This window comes from Staurois parvus, unplaced genomic scaffold, assembly GCF_062004578.1.
Source record: "Staurois parvus isolate SC_StPar_1 unplaced genomic scaffold, SC_StPar_1.0 ptg000377l, whole genome shotgun sequence".
Classification (NCBI taxonomy): domain Eukaryota; kingdom Metazoa; phylum Chordata; class Amphibia; order Anura; family Ranidae; genus Staurois; species Staurois parvus.
In genome coordinates, this window is record NW_028318173.1 from 293052 (window position 1) to 317247 (window position 24196).

The 24196-nt window shown below is 45.9% G+C and overlaps 1 protein-coding gene across 3 annotated transcripts in view; it reads right to left on the reverse strand.

The window, feature by feature from the left end:
* DRP2 (dystrophin related protein 2) overlaps positions 1 to 23895 on the reverse strand; it is a 162956-nt gene extending 139061 nt beyond the window's left edge. For 2 of the 3 annotated variants that reach the window (XR_016313966.1, XM_089685516.1), the window contains exons 1-2: positions 23825 to 23895; positions 3717 to 3810 (exon numbers count right to left, since the gene is read on the reverse strand). Coding sequence is in view for 2 of the 3 variants with exons in the window: in XM_089685516.1 (XP_089541642.1) it covers positions 3717 to 3763 (47 nt within the window). In the remaining variant the exon portion in view is untranslated. Of the gene's footprint in view, positions 1 to 3716; positions 3811 to 6895; positions 7070 to 23824 lie in introns of those variants that run through there. The other variant, XM_089685517.1, reaches the window with a different exon arrangement.
* Positions 23896 to 24196: the final 301 nt, after the last annotated feature.

A 24196-nucleotide genomic window follows, 5' to 3' on the forward strand; every position in this document is an offset into this window, starting at 1 on the left:
ATGGGGCACTATTCCCCCCACTGACACCTATGATGGGGCACTATTCCTCCCACTGACACCAACGATTGGGCACTATTGCTCCCCCCCCTGACACCAACGATGGGGGCACTATTCCTCCCACTGACACCAATGATGGGGACACTATTCCTCCCACTGATACCAATGATGGGGCACTATTCCTCCCACTGACACCAATGATGGGGGCACTATTCCTCCCACTGACACCAATGATGGGGGCACTATTCCTCCCACTGACACCAATGATGGGGGCACTATTCCTCCCACTGATACCAATGATGGGGCACCATTCCTCCCACTGACACCAATGATGGGGCACCATTCCTCCCACTGACACCAATGATGGGGCACTATTCCTCCCACTGACACCAATGATGGGGGCACTATTCCTCCCACTGATACCAATGATGGGGCACTATTCCTCCCACTGACACCAATGATGGGGGCACTATTCCTCCCACTGACACCAATGATGGGGCACTATTCCTCCCCCCACTGACACCAACGATGGGGCACTATTCCTCCCCCCACTGACACCAACGATGGGGCACTATTCCTCCCCCCACTGACACCACCGATGGGGCACTATTCCTCCCCCCACTGACACCAATGAAGGGGGCACTATTCCTCCCACTGACACCAATGATGGGGGCACTATTCCTCCCACTGATACCAATGATGGGGCACTATTCCTCCCACTGACACCAATGATGGGGCACTATTCCTCCCACTGACACCAATGATGGGGCACTATTCCTCCCACTGACACCAATGATGGGGCACTATTCCTCCCACTGACACCAATGATGGGGGCACTATTCCTCCCACTGATACCAATGATGGGGCACTATTCCTCCCACTGACACCAATGATGGGGCACTATTCCTCCCACTGACACCAATGATGGGGCACTATTCCTCCCACTGACACCAATGATGGGGCACTATTCCTCCCACTGATACCAGTGATGGGGCACTATTCCTCCCACTGATACCAGTGATGGGGCACTATTCCTCCCACTGACACCAATGATGGGGCACTATTCCCCCCACTGACACCAACGATGGGGCACTATTCCTCCCACTGACACCAACGATGGGGCACTATTCCTCCCACTGACACCAACGATGGGGCACTATTCCTCCCACTGACACCAATGATGGGGGACTATTCCTCCCACTGACACCAATGATGGGGGCACTATTCCTCCCACTGATACCAATGATGGGGCACTATTCCTCCCACTGACACCAATGATGGGGCACTATTCCTCCCACTGACACCAATGATGGGGCACTATTCCTCCCACTGATACCAATGATGGGGCACTATTCCTCCCACTGACACCAATGATGGGGCACTATTCCTCCCACTGACACCAATGATGGGGCACTATTCCTCCCACTGACACCAATGATGGGGCACTATTCCTCCCACTGATACCAGTGATGGGGCACTATTCCTCCCACTGATACCAGTGATGGGGCACTATTCCTCCCACTGACACCAATGATGGGGCACTATTCCCCCCACTGACACCAACGATGGGGCACTATTCCTCCCACTGACACCAACGATGGGGCACTATTCCTCCCACTGACACCAATGATGGGGCACTATTCCTCCCACTGATACCAATGATGGGGCACTATTCCTCCTAGTGACACCAATGATGGGGCACTATTCCTCCCACTGACACCAATGATGGGGCACTATTCCTCCCACTGACACCAATGATGGGGCACTATTCCTCCCACTGACACCAATGATGGGGCACTATTCCTCCCACTGATACCAGTGATGGGGCACTATTCCTCCCACTGACACCAGTGATGGGGCACTATTCCTCCCATTGATACCAATGATTGGGCACTATTCCTCCCATTGACATCAGTGGTGGGACACTATTCCTCCCACTGACACCAATGATGGGGCACTATTCCTCCCACTTACATCAAATATGTAATTTTCTACTTTCACTGACTATAGTCCGGTCCCTCTAAAGCTTGCTTTGAAAGTTTGGAGACCCCCCGCTTTAAAGCATTGCACTGCATATGCTGTGCTGTACATTACACACTCTAATCACTGTGCTGTGTATACTGTGCTGTATGTTACATACTCCACACCACTGTATCCTGCTGTACACTACATATTCATAGATTCTGCCTTCCGCAGATCGCTTCCCTCCGCAGAACGCTTCCCTCCGCAGAACGCTTCCCTCCGCAGACCGCGCTGCAAGTTACATACTCTGAATTGCTTCGCTATGTACAGTGTGCTGCAAAGTCCAGACTTCTGGGAACACACTGCTGAACATCACAGACGGCCACCCATGACCAGGTGCTGAAGAAGATAGGGAAGGAGGTGACTCAGGAAGGTGAGCAGCCTAGGCGCTGACCCTTCCTACTTACCTCCACCCCCACACCTACATACCTCCTCCCCGCCCACACCCACCTACCTCCCATTACCCCCCCAACCTACCAACCTCTACCCTCACCTACCTCCCTACCGCTAACACCCCTCTACCCACCTACCTATTTCCCTCTAATGCCTACCTCTCCCCACCCAACAGTCACCCATGACCAGGTGGTGCAAGTGCTGAAGAATGTTGCGAAGGAGATGACCTGAGAAATGGGGTGCCTAGGTACCTACCGCACCTATACCACCACCCTACCTACCTCTATCCCACCACCCTTCCGGACGGTCAACCATGACTAGGCAGTGCAGGTGCTGAAGAAGATGGGGAAGGAAGTGACCATGGAAGGTGAGAAGCCTAGGCACTGACCCTTGCTATCTTCCCCCCTCTACCACCCCCCACCTACCTACCTCCTCATGCCAACACTCACCACCTACCTCCCTCTACCCCCCCAACCTACCTACTTCTACCCCCACCTACCTCTCTCCCCCATCCACCCACCCATCTACCTATTTCCCTCTATCGTCTACCTCTCCCCACCGGACAGCCACCCATGACCAGGTGGTGCAGGTACTGAGGAATGTGGGGAAGGAGGTGACTCTGGAAGGTGGGGAGCCTAGGTATCTACCCCACCCCCCTATCTACATCTACCCCACCTGTCCCCACCCCACCCCCACCCATGACCAGGTGTTACAGGTGCTAAAGAATACAGGGAAGGAGGTGACCCTGGAAGGTGAGGAGCCTAGGTACTTACCCCACCCTCCTACCTACATCTACCCCCCCGGACGGCCACCCATGACCAGATGGTACAGGTGCTGAAGAAGGAGGTGATCCTGGAAGGTAGAGAGTCTAGGTACCTACCCCACCCCCCTACCTACATCTACCCCACCTATCCCCCTAAACCTACCTACTTCTACCCCCCCCCCCCAGGGTGGCCACCCATGACCAGGTGGTACAGGTGCTGAAGAAGGAGGTGTTCCTGGAAGGTAGAGAGTCTAGGTACCTACCCCACCCCCCTACCTACATCTACCCCACCTATCCCCCTAAACCTACCTACTTCTACCCCCCCCCCCCCAGGATGGCCACCCATGACCAGGTGGTGCAGGTTGCTGAAGAAGACAGGGAAGAAGGTGACTCTGGAGGGTGAAAAGCCTACGCATTCATTTTTTAATTTTAGAAATGCTATAATTATTTGTAAATAAAAATACCAAAAGAGGTGAAATATGAGTGCGATTGCATGAAGATGAGACAAAAGCTACATTTTGAGGAGGATTTATGTTTTTACCTTAGACTGTGAGACTTCTTCTTTATCTCATTCCAGCACAAATTCATGTTGGAGGAAATCTCTGGGATAAAACCGTCTCCTCCGAGTTCACAAACTGCAACAGAGAAAAATAAAATGTTACAGACAAAGCCTCAGAGGAGCTTAAGAGGATGGAAAATGTATAGGAAGGATATGAAGGAGGAGATGGGTTTTGTTACATAAAGAGTGAAAAAAAAATAGTCAATGCCATTATAGATCAATTGTATCACATCCCTATCTGAAGCCTCGTACACACGAAGAGAATATCGGACCAGTGGCAGAGCATGGGGATGGGAATCAGCATCAAATCTTGAAAAACATTTTATTTGTTTTTTGTTAAAAAAACCCCCAAAAACACTAGGAAAATCTTCAAAGCCAATACATTGAATAAAAAAAAAAATAGGAAAAATCTAAAACGCCAATAAATTAAATTTATTTTGCTTAGGGTTTAAAAAAAACCCCCAAACACTAGGAAAATCTTCAAAGCCAATACATTGAATAAAAAAAAAAAAATAGGAAAAATCTAAAACGCCAATAAATTAAATTAATTTTGCTTAGGGTTTAAAAAAACCCCAAAAACACTAGGAAAATCTTCAAAGCCAATACATTGAATAAAAAAAAATAGGAAAAATCTAAACGCCAATAAATTAAATTTATTTTGCTTAGGGTTTAAAAAACCCTCAAAAACACTAGGAAAATCTTCAAAGCCAATACATTGAATAAAAAAAAAAATAGGAAAAATCTAAACGTCAATAAATTAAATTTATTTTGCTTAGGGTTTAAAAAAAAAAAACCCCAAACACACTAGGAAAAATCTTCAAAGCCAATAAATTGAATAAAAAAAAATAGGGGAAAAAAAAAAAAAAAAAACACAGGAAAAAATCTTTAACACCAATAAATTAAATTAAAAAGGAAAAAAAAAAATCAGGAAAAACCTTTAAAGCCAATCAATTTAATAATAATAAAAATGTAAAAAAATAAATAAATTATATATATATTTATGTGTGTGTGTATAGATATACAGTTGTGTCCAAAATTATTCAACCCCCAATGCTGTAAAGGGGTTTAGGGACTATAGTGTACATTTGGAATTGTATTCAGAATCAAATCCTACAAGGACGTTGTAACTACCCAAATGCAACTAAAATGACATCAATTGTTTATGTAATACAGTAGTAAATGGTTCTTATGTGGTTTCTTCATTGCCACAATTATTCAACCCCTTAAAGACTACCACTCTGAAGAACAGAGGTTCATACAGGTGCTTTCCATCAGGTATTGAAAACACCTGTGGATGTCACCGAGCAGCAATCAAGCATAATAAGCACCAATTAGGCAGCTTTAAAATGACTGTGATACTCAGCTCCTTCTAGACATTTACTGGTGTGGTTACAAACATGGTGAAGGCAAGAGAATGGTCCAGGAAGACAAGAGAAGAGGTGATTTCTCTTCACAGGAAGGGCAATGGCTATAAGAAGATTGCAAAGATGTTAAACATACCAAGAGACACCTTAGGAAGCATCATTCGCAAATTCAAGGCAAAGGGCACTGTTGAAACGCTACCTGGTCGTGGCAGAAAGAAGATGCTGACTTCGACTGCTGTGCGCTACCTGAAGCGTAGAGTGGAGAGAAGTCCCCGTGTGACTGCTGAGGAACTGAGAAAAGATTTGTCAGATGTGGGTACAGAAGTTTCAGCCCAGACAATAAGACGCACACTGCGTAATGAAGGCCTCCGTGCCAGAACTCCCAGGCGTACCCCCTTGCTGTCTCCAAAGAATAAGAAGAGTCGACTGCAGTATGCCAAAAGCCATGTGGACAAACCACAAAAGTTGTGGGATAGTGTTCTGTGGACTGATGAAACAAAATTAGAACTGTTTGGGCCCATGGATCAACGCTATGTTTGGAGGAGGAAGAACAAGGCCTATGATGAAAAGAACACCTTGCCTACTGTGAAGCATGGTGGAGGGTCAATCATGCTTTGGGGCTGTTTTGCTTCTGCAGGTACAGGGAAGCTTCAGCGTGTGCAAGGTACCATGAATTCTCTTCAGTACCAGGAGATATTGGATGGAAACGTGATGCAGTCCGTCACACACCTGAGGCTTGGGAGACGTTGGACCTTTCAACAGGACAATGATCCCAAGCATACCTCCAAGTCCACTAGAGCATGGTTGCAGAGGAAAGGCTGGAACATTTTGGAGTGGCCATCGCAGTCACCAGACTTAAATCCGATTGAGAACCTCTGGTGGGACTTAAAGAAAGCAGTTGCAGTGCGCAAGCCTAAGAATGTGACTGAACTGGAGGCCTTTGCCCATGAAGAATGGGCGAAGATACCCGTAGATCGCTGCAAGACACTTGTGTCAAGCTATGCTTCACGTTTAAAAGCTGTTATAACTGTAAAAGGATGCTGTACTAAGTACTAAGATTGAATGTCACTTGGGGGTTGAATAAAACTGATAATGCTGTGAGCACAGAAAAGACATTTGTGGTTATTTCATTATAACTGTTATGTTATATTTGTCTGACCTACAAGTGCCTCTTTAATGTAAATGTAAGCAAGATGACTGAATGATCAAAAGCAATGTCAAACTGGCCAAAACACTCAATTTCAGTGGGGGTTGAATAATTTTGGACACAACTGTATGTATAATATGTGTGTGTGTATATATAAATAAAATTATATATATATATATATATATATATATATATATATATATATATACACACACACACATATACATATAAATTATATATATATATATATATATATATATATATATATATTACACACACAAATAAATAAATTTAAAAAAAAAATTAAAATAAAATAAATATATATATATATATATATATATATATATATATATATATATATATATATACACACACATACACACACACATACATACACACACAAATAAATATATATATATATATATTTTAATACATCTAAACACACACACTCACACATACTATAATATATCTCTCAGAGAAACCGTGCATGGACTGGTTCGAATTTACAGTCTGTGTAAAGCACAGCACAAATTGTTGGTACTACGTAAATACCTGTAATAAATAAATACAAAGAGCAAAAAGTCGTACGAAAAGCTGAATGCTCATTTTTGAAGGAATCTACATGATGGTGCTAAAGACAAATAACTCACCTATAGGTAGGTACAGAAGATGCGACACTCAAAGACGGAAACAACAGGTGGAGCACGCGGACAGCCGCTAGGTAAAAGTCAATAAAATGCGGCATATTCATGTCAATAATTTTGTGTCATAAGAAGACAATTGGTAAGTGGTGAAAAGTGACAGACAAAGCATCCCCGGGGAGTAGAGCTACCCCTTTGTCCCATCCTCCTCCCTCTGGAATGCTACCGGGTGGACGGCAACTCTTGTGCCCTTTCCTGATGAAACCAAGCTTTGTCTGGGACACATTCCACTCAACTCCCCTCCAAATAGTAGACATTTATAAGGAAGGGCAAGCCGCTTGCTTTTCCACATCGGCCCTCCAAATATTACATTTTATATACACAACTTTCCTTTCATCCCTGGAACAACGGCATCTGCTGAAGTTGTGTCCAATTGAAAAATTGTAAAAATGACGTGTGTGAGTAAATAGAGGATCAATCAATACAAAATCATGTGCTGCCAAGAAGGCAACCACAATCCAAAAATGATTTAAAAAGGGACTTTTGAGGTGCTGATAAGCACCATCTATAATGAAGATAAAATGTATTTCTTGTTATATATATATAGCTGTTAAAATGTATTTGTTACAAATATAATGATGATACAGATACAAAGTCAATCATTTGATGAGGGTGGTTTCCGAAAATGACCTTCTCCCTTAGAGTTAGGGTAGACCATAAAAGGTGGGCTTGGGGCTAACCCTAACCCACTTCCCATCACACCTACAGCGCCTTGAAAAAGTCTTCACGCTGCTTGAAATGTCCCCCATGTTGTCATGTTACAATGTATTTATTGGGATTTGATGTGATAGAGTCTAGACCAGGGGTGGGCAAACTTTTTGACTTGAGGGCCGCAATGGGTTCATATATTGGACCCGGGGGCTGGACCAAGAGTAGATGAATGATGTGTATGTGTCATCCATAGTAAGTATAGTAATATTCCCCCATAGTAAGCATAGTAATTAATCCCCCATATAGTAATACATCCCCCATAGTAATTAATCCCCCATATAGTAATTCATCCCCCATATAGTAATTCATCCCCCATATAGTAATTCATCCCCCCCATAGTAATTCATCCCCCCTATAGTAATTCATCCCCCATATAGTAATGCATCCCCCATATAGTAATGCATCCCCCATATAGTAATTCATCCCCTATATAGTAATGCATCCCCCATATAGTAATTCATCCCCCCTATAGTAATTCATCCCCCATATAGTAATTCATCCCCCATATAGTAATTCATCCCCCATATAGTAATTCATCCCCCATAGTAATTCATCCCCCATATAGTAATTCATCCCCCATAGTAATTCATCCCCCATATAGTAATTCATCCCCCCATATAGTAATTCATCCCCCATATAGTAATTCATCCCCCCTATAGTAATTCATTCCCCATATTAAGCCCCCAAGTCCCCCCTGTGTCAATTCACTTACCTTTGCTCCGCGCGTTCCTCTCGCCGTGTTCCCGCGCCGTTCCGGTGTAGCATGAAAATCTGTCTCCTATGAGGATCTGTCCCCCTCGACGTATCTGCGCATGTGCCAGTTTCAGGCATTAGCAGCCGATCGGCGATCTCCGGCACATGCGCAGATACGTCGAGGGGGACAGATCCTCATAGGAGACAGATTTTCATGCTACACCGGTCTTCAGGGCGGACTGTGAGAGGAGCCTAGCGGGAGCCTAGCTCCGCGGGCCGGATTAAAAGGTCCGCCGGGCCGTATACGGGCCGTAGTTTGCCCATTGCTGGTCTAGACCAACACAACGTGGCACATAATTGTGAAGTGGAAGGAAAATGAGAAATGGTTTTTCAACATTTGTGACCAATAAATCTGTGAAAAGTGTGGCGGCATTTGTATTCGGCCCCCCCGGAGTCAATACTTTGTAGGACCCCCTTTGGCTGCAGTTCCAGGTGCAAGTCTTTTTGGGGATGTCCCTACCAGCTTTGCACATCTAGAGAGGGACATTTCTGCCCATTCTTCTTTGCAGAATCGCTCAAGCTCTGTCAGATTGGATGGAGAGCGTCTGGGAAAAGCAATTTTCAGGTTTGGCCACAGATTCTCCATTGGATTTTGGTCTGGACTGTGACTCTGCCATTCTAACACATGAATATGCTTTGATCTAAACCATTCCATTGTAGCTCTGGCTGGATGTTACGGGTCGTTGTCCTGCTGGAAGGGGAACCTCCGCCCCAGTCTCAAGTCTTTTGCAGACTCTAAGAGGTTTTCTTCTAAGATTGCCCTGTATTTGGATCCATCCATCTTCCCATCAACTCTGTCCCTGTTGAAGAAAAGCATCTTCACAACATAATGCTGCCACCACCATGTTTTACAGTGGGGATGGTGTGAATAGGGTGATCTGCAGTGTTAGTTTTCCACCACACATAGTGTTTTGCTTTCAGGCCAAAAAGTTCAGTTTTGGTCTCATCTGACCAGGGCACCTTCTTCCACGTGTTTGATGTGTCCCCCACATGGTTTCTCACAAACTGTAAACAGAACTTCTTATGGCTTTCCTTCAACAATGGCTTTTTTCTTGCCACTCTTCCATAAAGGCCAGATTTGTGCAGCGCATGACTAATAGTAGTCCTGAGGACAGATTCTCCTACCTGAGCTGTGGATCTCTGCAGCTCCTCCAAAGTTCCCATGGGCCTCTTGGCTGCTTCTCTGATGAATGCTCTCCTTGCCCGGCCTTTCAGTTTAGGTGGACGGACATATCTTGGTAGGTTTGCAGTTGTTCCAAACTTTTTCCATTTTCAGATGATGGATTGAACAGCTCTCTGTGAGATGCTCAAAGCTGGGGATATTTTTTTTCTCTAACCTAACCCTGCTTTAAACTTCTCCACAACTCTATCCCTGACCTGTCTGGTGTGTTCCTTAGCCTTTAGGATGCCGTTTGTTCACTAATGTTCTCTAACAAACCTCTGAGGGCTTCACAGAACAGCTGTATTTATACTGAGATTACAACCACAAAAATTTTTCCTCGTAAGAGAACAGAATGAACGATTTTCATGTAATTAGTATAATGTTTTTACGAAAAAAAAAATCAAGGGACCAAGGCGCATGCTCGGAAATGATAGAATACATAACAATACAATACATGACATCACTTCCAAAGTTTTATTCTGTCTTACGAGAATTTTTTTAACTTTAGTAACCTATTTGTTTTCAATATGAGACTAACATGCAAACCCCCTACCCCCCAAAAAAAAAGTTCTTCCACATGGAAAGGAACCCGGATGAAGTGTCCACCTTGTAAAGATGGGGTCGGCTGTACTAGTGTGGAGGTTCTGAGAGGACCAGTACCTCCTGATTCAAGCAGTCCTACTTTGTCTGGCCAAGGATTGGGGAGGCAGAGTGCCTACGATGTTATGCGCCCCTCTGGGAGTGATGTCCAGGGGGTGCTCCAAGCACCACTATGGATTTGGGGCCCCACAAAGAGAAAAGGGTACTAGGTCACAACACCACTTGTTTTTTTCTGCACGCTGCCTCATGAGATAGGCCTTTTGTTACCTGTCTAGGGGAAGGATGTGTGGCCCTTAGGTTCCTTTCTCCCATGCCTTTTGTGTTGGTTGGCTTTGGCTGATCACGAGGAGCAGGGGTCCACCAGGCCCTTTTTGCTAGGTGCACCTGAGTGTACCTTGCTCCTGTCAGGAGTCTTGCACCTCAGGGGTCGGGGAACGGTCCCTCCTCTTCACGAGGGGACCATATGACACACCCCAGTCCACTTTTTTGTGCTGGTTAGCTTCAGTTGAACATGAGGCGCAAGAGTCCACTGGACCCTTTTTGCTACGTGCACATGAGTATGCCTTACTGCTCTCCGGAGTCTTGCACCTCAGGGGGTCAGCCTCAGGGAGACAGGGAAGGGTCCCTTCTCTTCACGACGGGACCATATGACACACCCTAGTCCACTTTTTTGTGTTGGTTGGCTTCAGCTGATCATGAGGAGCAAAAGTTCACCGGGCCCTTTTTGCTAGGTGCACCTGAGTGTGTCTTACTCCTGTCTGGAGTCTTGCAACTCACTTTTGGTATTTTGCTTTGCGCACTGCAGGCTCAAAAAAAGAAAGAAAAAAGAAAGAAAGGACTACAAAAATTAGAAGAAGATCTTATTGAAACAATGTAACTTTGGTGGACAGGGAGCCTAATCTCAACACGTTTCATAACCTTGCTTCCTCGGAGAATAAAAGTTAATAAATAAATCAAAGTCCACTCCAACCATGGCATGGTGGAACAAGACCCTGCTCGATGCTGCACACCAAGGGGAGGGCCACTTTGCCTATCAAGAGCCCAGAACCCAGAAGAGTTATAATAAGATGGTCAAAAAGGTGTTAATGACCATCTATGAGTGTTCCAAATTATTTTCCAACCTATGGTAGCTTCACTAGATGGTCACAGTGGTTTGCTGGTTGATTTCTTAACCAGAACACCATATGCATGGAGTAGGCGTGTCTGCAGGGGTTTCCTCTTGGACATGTTGATAGGTTAAGCCAGGGGCGGACTGACTATTTGGAAACTCGGGCACTGCCCGAGGGCCCGGGGTCAGTAGGGGGCCCCATGAGATGCCCCTGGTACCTTTTTCATAGGCTTTTTTGAGTTTGGGCAAGGACACAGGGGCCCCATGATCCCCTATTGCCCGGGGGCCCCATGAGTTGTCAGTCCGCCCCTGGGTTAAGCAGTTCAACTTAGTGCGGCCAAGAGGACTGTCTAACTTCCTAAGCACTTTGAGTCCCCGGGAGAGAAGAACGATAGAAAAACAAATTTAAACAAAACCATAAGTGGGATCAGTGCTTACACCAAAACTATAAAATCCTCCGATGATGACAGGCCAGGATCGTGTGCAAAGAAGCAGATGTGTCATTACTGCCCACTTGTCTACTGTTGAAGGGAGAGGAGAGGGACGCATTGTAAACGCTTTTCATTTCCAAGTTGCAATTTAACCTTGTTATTCCGTGGTTGCATGTTTTTCTTTGTACAAGACTGGTGCACCCCCCATGACATCATGATGTGTGACCTAGAGAGTGGCCTTCCACCCCCAGCTAAGGCTAATTACCACCCATAAGAGCATACACAAAGGGTATAATCTAGATCAGGGGGCTGATGATGAAGAGAGACCGGGGGATGTAGAGTGGGGGGGGGGGGGGGGAACCTGGTCTTAGAACAATGAAGGCACCAGCGGGTAGATGTGATGCGCAGTATCCTGGGGAGAAACAGGCGGCTTTGTCTTGACTAGAGAGTTGATATATCTTTACAGAATTAATTGACAAAATTTTCAAAGTCTTATTTTGAAGGGCAAAGGAAAGGAGAGAGAGAGAGAGCGGGGGGGGGGGGAGAAAAAGGAGGGAAGAGGGGGCAGACAGAGAAAGAGAGAGGGGAGGGGAAGAGGAAGGAGAAAGAAAAGAAGAAGAGGGGGAGAGAGAGAGAAAGAGAAAGAGAAGGATGAGAAGAATGAGGGTAGAGAAAGGGGGGGTGGAAGGGGGGATAAAAGAGAAAGAAGGGAGAGAGACCGGGGGGAGAGAGAGAGACGGGGGAGAGAGAGAAGCAGGCGGGGGGAGAGAGAGGCGGGGTAGAGAGAGGAAAAAGTGGGGAGGAGGGCCGGGGGTGGGGTAGAAAGAGGGGGAGAGGAAAAAAAAAAGGGGAGGAGAGCGGGGGGTTTGAAGGAGGGGGAGAGAGAGAAAGGGGGGAGAGAGAGAGAAAGGGGGGAGAGAGAGAGAAAGGGGGGATAGAGAGAGAAAGGGGGGATAGAGAGAGAAAGGGGGGATAGAGAGAGAAAGGGGGGGAGAGAGAAAGGGGGGGGAGAGAGAAAGGGGGGGGGGGGAGAGAGAGAAAGGGGGGAGAGAGAGAGAAAGGGGGGAGAGAGAGAGAAAGGGGGGAGAGAGAGAGAAAGGGGGAGAGAGAGAGAGAAAGGGGGAGAGAGAGAGAGAAAGGGGGAGAGAGAGAGAGAAAGGGGGAGAGAGAAGGGGGGGGAGAAAGGGGGGAGAGAGAGAGAAAGGGGAGAGAGAGAGAGAAAGGGGGAGAGAGAGAGAGAGAGAGAAAGGGGGGAGAGAAAGGGGGGAGGGGGGAGGAGGCGGGAGAGAGAGAGAGGGGGGCGGGGGGGAGAGAGAGAGGCGGGGGAGAGAGAGAGGCAGGGGGAGAGAGAGGCGGGGGGAGAGAGAGGCGGGGGGAGAGAGAGGCGGGGGGAGAGAGAGGCGGGGGGAGAGAGAGGCAGGGGGAGAGAGAGGCAGGGGGAGAGAGAGGAAAAAAAGGGGGGCGGAGGTGGGGTAGAAAGAGGGGGAGAGGAAAAAAAGGGGTAGGAGAGCGGGGGGTTTGAAGGAGGGGGAGAGAGAGAAAGGGGGGGAGAGAGAGAGAAAGGGGGAAGAGAGAAGGGGGGAGTGAGAGAGAAAGGGGGAGAGAGAGAAAGGGGGAGATGGGGGAGAGAAGGGGAGAGAGAGAGAAGGGGGAAAAGAGAGAAAGAGAGGGGGGAGAAAGGGAGGGGAGAGAGAGAAGGGGGAGAGAGAGAAAGGGGAGAGAGAGAGAGAGAAAGGGGGAAAGAGAAAGGGGGAGGGGGAGAAAGGGGGGAGGGGGGAGAAAAGGGGGGGAGAGAAAGGGGGAGAGAGAAAGGGGGAGAGAAAAAGGGGGAGAGAGAAAGGGAGGGAGATAAAGGGGGGGAGGGGAGGGGGGGGAGAGAGGGGGGGAGAAGGGAGAGAGAGAGAGAGGGGGGAGAAAGGGGAGGGAGAGTTAAATGGGGTGGGAGAGAAATGGGGGGGAGGGGGGGGGAAGAGGGAGGGGGGAGATAAAGAGGGGAGAGGGAGAAAGGGGGGAGAAGAGGGGAGAGGGAGAAAGGGGGGAGAAGAGGGGAGAGGGAGAAAGGGGGGAGAAGAGGGGAGAGGGAGAAAGGGGGGAGAGGGAGAAAGGGGGGAGAGGGAGAAAGGGGGGGAGAGAGAGAGAAAGGGGGAGGAGGAGAGAGAGAAAGGGGGAAGAGAGAGAGAAAGGGGGGGGGAAGGGGGAGAGAGGCAGGGGGAGAGAGAGGCGGGGGAGAGAGAGAGAGAAAGGGGGAGAGAGAGAGAGGGGGGAAAGGGGGGGGAGAGAAAGGGGGGAAAGGGGGAGAGAGAAAGGGGAGAGAGAAAGGGGGAGAGAGAAAGGGGGGGAGAGAAAGGGGGGGAGAGAAAGGGGGGGAGAAAGGAGATAGAGAGAGCGAGGGAGAGATGGGAACAGAAATGGGAGAGCGCGCGAGAGAGAGAAAGGGGGAGCAAAAAAGGGGGATAGAAAAAAAGGGGGACAAGAAAAAAAGGGGGGGTAGAAAAAAAGGGGGATAGAAAAAAAAGGGGGGGATAGAAAAAAAGGGGGGGGGGAAAGGGGGGAAAGGAGAGAGAGAGGGAGAGTGGGGGGGGGAGAGGAGTGAGAGAGGGGGGGGAGAGAGATTGAAAGGGGGGAGAAAAATGGGGAAGCAAAAAAAGGGGGAGAGAAAAAAACGGGGGATAGAAAAAAAAGGGGGGAGAGAAAAAAAAGGGGGGAGAGAAAAAAGGGGGGGGGAGAGAAAAAAAGGGGGGAGAGGGAAAAAAGGGGGGAGAGGAAAAAAGGGGGAGAGAAAAAAGGGGGGGGAAGAGAGCGGGGGGGGGGGAAGAGAAGGGCGGGGGGGAAAGAGTAGGGCGGGTGTTTGTAGTATTGGTCTAAGGTGACAATTCTGCTCTGCAATAGATCCATCACCAATGAGTGAGTGTTGTCACCCTAGCACAGGAAGTAGGTTGCTGGCAGGATCACCGAGTAAAACTACAGGGGAAAAAAAAATTTTGAGGAAAAGTAATGCAATGTGTTCCATTTTGTTCTTGGGTTCGGATAGACTTTGCCTTGTATCCATTATATACAGTACATCGCACTCTGCACACTGTGCTGTACAGGGCACACCGCTAATCATTATGAAGTTGTATTAATACCATTAGGCATTTTTGGGGAATTTGGATTTCTTCTCCTTTATAATAATTGCAAAGTGTGCCTTTTCCACGAGCGGCTGATTCAGAATTTTTATTTAAGGGTTTAAAGCCTCCAGGACATTTCTATGAGATGCGGCGGCGCCCTCCTGCCGTGTGCGCTCCCAGCGGGACGGCCTGTCACTGTGACAGTTCTTGATGTGTAAACAGTAGCTGGTCACAGCTTCTGCTTCACTGATCACTGCAACTGCCTGTAATAGTGATTATTGATTGAAAGTATGTCATTGTTTTGTTACAGCGGTATTAAAAAGTTTATTACATTGCAGTTTACCAATTCAGAGATGTGGTGGCTGCATTTGTTTTTTTTTTTAGGTTTTCCTTTACGTTCACTCATTGTACTCCATGAGGAAGGAGCAGCAATGTCACCCCAGGCTGCTCACTCCTGATTTGACTACAGAACACCTCCCCTATCCTCATCTTTATAACTATATAATGCCATGCTGGAAAAAAAGTGGTTTTAAATGAACATTAATTTTTGGGGGGGGGATAGAATTAAAGATTTTTTTTCCCCATACATTGTGGTTTACATTACCAGATAGCCATAGATGCGTTCCCAATTTAGGGATTTTTTGTTTTCATAGGTAGTTCAGGTCTATGTAAAGGAATAATATAATATAATAGCTATGGTATATGTTTTCAATGGGACACCTTTTCTTTATAGATTAGTAGTTAACAAGGGGATATCTACTTTATGAATTGGACATCCCATTGACTATTGTTTGGATACTCTCTAGTGCAAACCTAATGATACTTTTCAAGGTTTTGATGGATGCAAAATTGGCATTGAGTTCTGGTTGGATGGGGTCTGGTTAAAAGGGGTCTGGTTGGACTGAGACTGGTTGGATAATGATTGGGTGGATGGGGTTTAGGTGGATGAAGACTGGTAAGACAGAGACTCATTTGATGAAGACTGACTGGGTGGATGGGGTCAGGTCGGACAGGGTCTGGTCGGACGAAGACTGGTCGGACGGGGTCTGGTCGGACGAAGACTGGTCGGACGGGGTCTGGTCGGACGAAGACTGGTCGGACGGGGTCTGGTCGGACGAAGACTGGTCGGACGGGGTCTGGTCGGACGAAGACTGGTCGGACGGGGTCTGGTCGGACGAAGACTGGTCGGACGGGGTCTGGTCGGACGAAGACTGGTCGGACGGGGTCTGGTCGGACGGGGTCTGGTCGGACGGGGTCTGGTCGGACGAAGACTGGTCGGACGGGGTCTGGTCGGACGGGGTCTGGTCGGACGAAAACGGGTCAGACGGGGTCTGGTCGGACGAAGACGGGTCAGACGGGGTCTGGTCGGACGAAGACGGGTCAGACGGGGTCTGGTCGGACGAAGACGGGTCAGACGGGGTCTGGTCGGACGAAGACGGGTCAGACGGGGTCTGGTCGGACGAAGACGGGTCAGACGGGGTCTGGTCGGACGAAGACGGGTCAGACGGGGTCTGGTCGGACGAAGACGGGTCAGACGGGGTCTGGTCGGACGAAGACGGGTCAGACGGGGTCTGGTCGGACGAAGACGGGTCAGACGGGGTCTGGTCGGACGAAGACGGGTCAGACGGGGTCTGGTCGGACGAAGACGGGTCAGACGGGGTCTGGTCGGACGAAGACGGGTCAGACGGGGTCGGGTCAGACGAAGACGGGTCAGACGGGGTCGGGTCAGACGGGGTCGGGTCAGACGGGGTCGGGTCAGACGGGGTCGGGTCAGACGGGGTCGGGTCAGACGGGGTCGGGTCAGACGGGGTCTGGTTGGATGAGTGATGAGATTTCATCTGGTTTTGGACACAATTTTGCTGTTGGTAGAATTTGTTTTTTGTTAGATAAAGGATTTATTTTTATGGAGCTCTTGAAAAGTTTGTCAAAGATTTGACAAAATTTGTAACACTACCCCTGAAGAAGCAGCTTAGCTCTCTATTCTGCGCCTTGACTCCGTGAACAACCTCAGCCCCTCTGACGCACCTGGTTGGATAAAAGTCTCGGCAAGCACTTATTAGAACAAGAGTTTAGCTACCATTAACTTGGCTGTGATTTAGTACCATGAAATAGATACAATGTATTGGTAAGGGTTAGAGTAAATGATGGTATGAGCATATAGAAGGTAGATTCAAACACAGTTCGCTAGACAGAATAATCACTATGCCAAGGCAACTTAGAATTGAGTCCTGTACCACTAGACTGGAATCAAAACATAAATCAGCAAAGTCAGCAATAAACAACGCATTTAAGAATGAAAATGTGAAGAATATTACTATAACTAGTCTAGAGTGCTCTCTGGGAGAATGGCTAGGATATGGTGCATTGTCCCCTGAGACATACTGTGACACAAATGTACAGATTTGAGTAGATATGATGTGACTTGTAGAAAATATGACAATGTAATCCTATATGTAGTTTCAGTCCTTGTCATTAAAGAAATAAGGTATTCAGGGGCAGATGGTCATCAATTAGCATCTGAAGGGACCCAGCTTCCTCTGGAAGTGGCACCTGGGTGCTAATAAGATTTTGTCACCTATATGTAATCAGACTCTGCCATATTCCTGAAGCTGAAAAGGGAAACACAGACGTTTCGGCTTCATGACACCAGGGGGTCTCCGACCTGTCTATGGGAGCTCTAAAAGAATATACATACATCAAAGGAGTATGTTTCATCCCTCATAAAAGCTAAAATATTAGTTTCAGAGAGATGAAAATACTTCCTTTTGATGGGGCACTCTGTGGGTTACATCAGCATATAAAAACTGTATTTGTGGCTTAGGTAGAAGCCCAGACACCAGTTCCAGAGACTGGGGATTTGATTGACTTTTCTGCTGAGGAGGAACCAGTCGGCACACCTTCCGCAGAAGAGCTGGAATCAGGGCATGGCATAGTTGACCTCTGCCCACAACAATCAGCACCGCAGGAGCTACAGGAAGAGAATGCATTCGGCACCTCACAACTGCAGCTTGAGCTGATGTCCGTGGATGGGACTTCGGTCTCCACTGACACAACCCCAGAAAAGGGTCTGGCATTGGGACAAGAGGATGTCAGCCTTACTTTGCAAACACTGGGGGATGTCCATCAAGTCAAAGTGGATGAGACTACAGTCGCCACCTGGATACCCCAGGGATTCTGGGCAGTCTGCCCAGATCCCCCACCGCATGATGGAGTCGGCCCAGCCACCCTGTCTTCTCTCCAGCGACTGAGAGGACTTCAGGGAGAAGGATCAGTCCGTACTTCTCCCCAGTGGAGGGTATGTTCTACGAGAGAGGCAGAGGTTGGCTGGGTGAGTAATGCTTGGTGTGGGACAATTTGTTTGGGGTACTGTGTAGGTGCTGGCATTGGGGGACTGGAAGTACAGATTAACTTCGGAGTCCATCCGTCTGGGATTTACTCCTGCGTTAGTCTCCTGCCGAAAGGGGAGATATGTGACGGGAGTGACTTTTGGGGGTGGGGGGACCCCTGTATCATCTTCCCAAATTCCTCTTATGTTTAAGTCACCCTGTGCCTGTTAGGGGACAGGGTGAAATGCTATAATATTGGTGTGGGGGTTGTTCATTGTTCTCTGCCACTCGGCTGCATCCCATTGTTCTAGCAAACTATTATGGGATGCATGTGTTCCCCTATTGTCTACTGCCAAGTGGTGTATCCCTTTGTTCTATTATGTGTCTTGGTTTGGTGGGGGGTGTTTCTGGCAGCCCTCCTTTCCTGATGGGATGGCCTATGATGTGTTTCCTGTTCCTGGTTGTATTTCTGTATATATATCTTGTGTTTGTGTTAAAATAAAGCAGTTGACTTCCTGTCTTAAGAAGAGTCTGGTGCCGTCTTATTTCCTGCATGATCAGCGGTGGTGTCCGGGTATTTGTGTTTGGACAGAGAAGCTGGAGTCTAACGGAAATACCCAAGTGCAGTCTGGGTCCGGTTCCATTACAGATAGGTTATGCTTGGCTGCAATATGGTTGGGTGAGTTATGAGTGGATGGCTTACGATTAAGTGTGTTATGGTTGGGCGAGTTATGGTTGGATGGGTTATGGTTGGGCGAGTTATGGTTGGATGGGCTATGCTTGGATGTGTCATGCTTATATGCAATATGGTTGGATGGGTCATGGTTGGTTGGCTTACAGTTTGGTGAGTTAGGGTTGGATGGGTTATACTTGGGTGAGTTATGGTTGGATGGGTTATACTTGGCTGCAATACGGTTGGGTGAGTTACGAGTGGATAGCTTACGATTAAGTGGGTTATGGTTGGGCGAGTTATGGTTGGATGGGCGATGAGGCTTCATCTGGTTTTGGGCACAGGTTTGGTGTTGTTAGATGTTTGTTGACATATGATTTATTTTTATTGAATGCATGATGAGTTTTTCAAAAGGAATTGTCAAACATTCTTTTGATACGTCTGGCTGGCTGTATATAGCACATAGTCTTGCTGAACAAATAAAGTTGTTAGAAAGTTAGACTTTGTGGCCAAAGAAGATGATGTTATTGGACTATTTTATCTCCAGGTCAAATGTCCTTCATTCATACAGAATTGAGTGAATCAGGACAAATACTACTTTATGGCCACTATATGGAACAGATGATCATAGAAAATAACTTATTTCCTTTGATCATCATCTCCATCTAGTGTCAACAATACAGTATTTTCCTGATTCATCCTATTCTTTATAAGAACATACGACCTGGAGCAAAAAATAGCCCAGTATCATTTGATTTTGCTGGCATTTGCACAGAATGAATGTAAATCCAGTTTCACAGCATGAAAAGCCCTGAAAGATTTCTATAAAATACACTCTAAGCTGAAGTGCTTCCACAAGTAGAATTAGTTTTTTGGGATGGAAGATGGTATTGTCTCCAGCTGTAGGATGCAATTTCATTGGATGAAGTTTGTTGAAAACAAAATTAGGTTTTACAATAAGCCTGATGAGGTTTACCTGGATACGGAATGATGCTCTGCTGGAGGTATGGAGGTCTAGTCAAAGGCTGGATGTTCTATTGGATGTATGAAGGTCTAGTCACAGGATTGATGTTCTTTAGGATGTATGAAGACCTAGTCAGATGCTAGATGTTCTCTTGAATGTATTGTTGTCTAGTCAGAGGCTGGATGTTCTGTTGGAGGTAAGGAGGCCTAGTCAGATGCTGGATGTTCTGTTGGATTTATGGACGTCTAGTAAGAGGCTAGATATTCTGTTGGATGTATGGAGGTCTTGTCAGATTCTGGATGTTCTGTTGGATGTATGGAGGTCTAGTGAAGTGCTAGCTCTTCTGATGGATGTTTGGAGGTCTTGTGAAGTGCTGGTTGTTCTGTTGGAGGTCTCATCAGATTCTGGATGTTCTGTTGGATGTATGGAGGTCTAGACAGAGGCTAGATTTTCATTTGGATGTAAGGAGTTCTAGTCAGATGTTGGATGTTCAGTTGAATGTATGGAGGTCTTGTCAACTGCTGACTGTTCTGTTGGATGTTTGGAGGTCTTGTGAAATGCTGGTTATTCTGTTGGAGGTCTCGACAGATGCTGGATGTTCTTTAGGACATATAGAGTTCTAGTCAGATGCTAGATGTATGAATGTTGAGGAGGAGGTTGGATGTCCTGTTGAAGGTAAATGGGTCTCTGTAGATGCTGGATGTATGAAGGTCTAGACAGATTCTAGATTTTGTTTTGGATGTTTGGAGGTCTAGTTAGAGGCTGGATATTCTTTTGGATGTATGGACGTCTAGTCAGAGGCTGGATGTTTTGTTGAAGGTAAACAGGTCTTGTCAGAGGCTATATGTTCTGTTGGATGTTTGAAGGTCTAGCCAGAGGCTGGATGTTCTGTTGGATGTTTGAAGGTCTAGACAGAGGCTAGATTTTCTTTTGGATATAAGGAGGTCTAGTCAGATGTTGGATGTTTGCAGGTCTAGTAAGAGGCTGGATGTTCTGTTGGATGTTTGAAGGTCTAGACCAGTGGTTCTTAACCTGGGTTCAATCGAACCCCAGGGGTTCGGTGAGTCAGTCTCGTGGGTTCAGCGGAGGTGAAGACCCACACCCGACTCATATGATTCGTGCAGTAAATATTCATTATTATGTTTTTGTTTTTGTGTGAAAATCATGTTTTAATGGTTTTGTTCTTTGTTCTTAACGGTTTTGTTCATTTTGTGCACCTATGTATAAATATATACCTAAATATATACCTATGTTTTGAATTTTAAAAATCATATTTTATTTTTCCAATTAAGAAGGGTTCGGTGAATGCGCATATGAAACTGGCGGGGTGCAGTACCTCCAACAAGGTTAAGAACCACTGGTCTAGACAGAGGCTAGATTTTCTTTTGGATATAAGGAGGTCTAGTCAGCTGTTGGATGTATGGAGGTCTAGTAAGGGGCTGGATGTTCTGTAAACATGTTTTGTCAGAGGCTGGATGTTGTTAGATTATTATTATTATACAGTATTTATAAAGCGCCAACAGTTCGCTCAGCGCTGTACATTACAAAGGGAGACAGAATATGCAATAGTACAGTAACAATACAATGTGATACACAAGGGGTTCAAGGGCCCTGCTCTTTTGAGCTTACAATCTAGAAGGGAGGGGATAGTGGTACAGGAGGAGATAGCTGTGGGGAATGGAGTGGTAGGAAGAGTGGAGGAGGTCGGCAATTAGCAGGGGGTGGGGTAGGCGTCCCTGAAGAGGTGGGTTTCAGGTTGCGCCTAAATGAGAGGAGAGTAGGTGATAGTCTGATGGATTGGGGTAGGGAGTTCCAGATGTGAGGTTTATCCAAAGGCTGGATGTTCTGTTGGATATATCGAGGTTTAATCAGATACTGGATGTTCTGTTGGATGTATGGAGGTCTAGTCAGAACTGATTGTTCTGTTGGATGCATGGAGGTCTAGTTAAATGCTAGGTGTTCTGTATGGATGTGAGGAACTCTTTTCAAAGGCTGGGTGTTCTGTTGGATGTACGGAGGTCTGGTCAGATGCGTAGTATTCTGATGGATTTATTGAGACCTACTACAGGAGATGGTCAGAGACTGCAGATGTACTACAGGAAGTGGTCTGAGACTGAAAGAGATGGTCAGAGACTGCAAGAAATGGTCCGAGACTGCAGACAGGCTGCAAGAGATGGTCCGAGACTGCAGACAGGCTGCAGGAGATGGTCCGAGACTGCAGACAGGCTGCAGGAGATGGTCCGAGACTGCAGACAGGCTGCAGGAGATGGTCCGAGACTGCAGACAGGCTGCAGGAGATGGTCCGAGACTGCAGACAGGCTGCAGGAGATGGTCCGAGACTGCAGACAGGCTGCAGGAGATGGTCCGAGACTGCAGACAGGCTGCAGGAGATGGTCCGAGACTGCAGACAGACTGCAGGAGATGGCCCGAGACTGCAGGAGATGGTCCGAGACTGCAGGCAGACTACAGGAGATGGTCAGAGACTACAAACCTACTACAGGAGATGGTCAGAGACTACAGACCTACTACAGGAGATGGTCAGAGACTGCAGACATAAAATAGAAGTTGTTGGTAGCCTGGGACCATGCTTTGGTCTTAGGCTAGAGGACTCGCTTCAGGCGACTACTAGAGATCACTGCTACTACAGGCCAGAGGAAGAACAACGTAAACAGAAAAGGTGATAGGCCTCACTGAAATAAGTGTGTGTGTGTCACAACTATGAATAAGAGAATGTAAATAAACAAACCAAACCTTCAACTACTAGAATACTTTTATAAATGTACTGATGGCATAAAAATCAAATATTATAATATAACATTTAACTACTAGAAAAAAAAAATGGCTCGAGTAAGCACCTAGATCTGTAAAACACAGTCTACTGTCTGCAGGGGCCCCAAGGGCCACGTCCTAGGTGCCAAAGGGCATGCACGCAACACTAAAAGTATTGTATTTATCAGTCAATTGTGTTCTATTATTATTTTAAATTTAAAGCCCAGGTATATAGAGGATTACGTATTTCTTGTACTAAGCGGAGCCAAGAATGAGTCAGATGTTGTGTTCGTAATTAAGAAAAAATAAAAAATTAAAAAGGTGAGCACTGTACCATTGTAAATATACAATCTCACAGCATATATATATATATTTTTTTATTAGTTTTAATAATTTTATTCTCTCTATGTCTCCCTAATATATATATATATATATATATATATATATATATATATATATATATATATATATACATATACATACTTTTTTTAGATATATATATTTGAGAGAGAGATGATATATATATATATATATATATATATATATATATATATATATATATAAAATCTCTCTCTCAAATATATATATCTAAAAAAAGTATATATATATATATATATATATATATATATATATATATCTCATCTCTCTCTCAAATATATGTATATATATACAAAACAAATTATATATATATATATATATATATATATATATATATGAATAAATAAATCTATCTCTCTCTAATATTTATAAAAATAAATCTCTCTCTCTCTAACCAATGTATATAAAAAATCTCTCACTCTCTCTCTAATATATATAAAAAAAATCTATATCTCTCTCACTAATATATCTGCTTCTACATTTATATACTGTAATATCTACATGGAAAGAGATATATTTACTACCTATTTGATATCTTTGTACATATATATCCTATCCCTTTCTGCATGTATACTGTACTGTAATGTATATATATATATATATATATATATATATATATATATATATATATACACACACACACACATAATTATATACACATATACAATACACCCTTCCCCTGTATTCCTCTATATAGATGTGTATTCCGGTAGGATGCTGCCATAACCCTGATACAATGTAATGTAGAAGGAGGAATATATATCACAGCATTGCACCTGCTGATTGGGGAAAACGGAGGGTGCCATTGGTTTTTATATCAAGCAACATGAATAAATGACTTTGGAAGGTGATTTGGCACCTGGAGGAGGGCGGCCAGTTGGAGGATGAATAAAGCCTACCTTGTGCTGAGCAGAGCGATGTCAGGGCCTGACAGGCATAGCCTGCGTTCTGTGTGCGCCTGTGTACTCCATCCTCCCTCCCTCCATTCCTCCCCGCCATCACCTCCTGTATGCTAATCACATCACACAGCACATCATCTCCCTGCCTGGGGGGGGCTGCTTCCAATACGACCACCGCCGCGTCCCCAACATTGTCGTCTTTATTGTGGGTTCAGCCGACTGATCATAGATATTTATAGCAATTGTTAAAAAAAAAAAAAATCATTGCGGTGTAGGAGGAACGTATAGCGTGGGGCGAATATGGAGACCTGGTCATTAAAATGGAAAAGTCATTTTTAATCCTTTTAAATCCTCAGATTTCATTAGTATAAT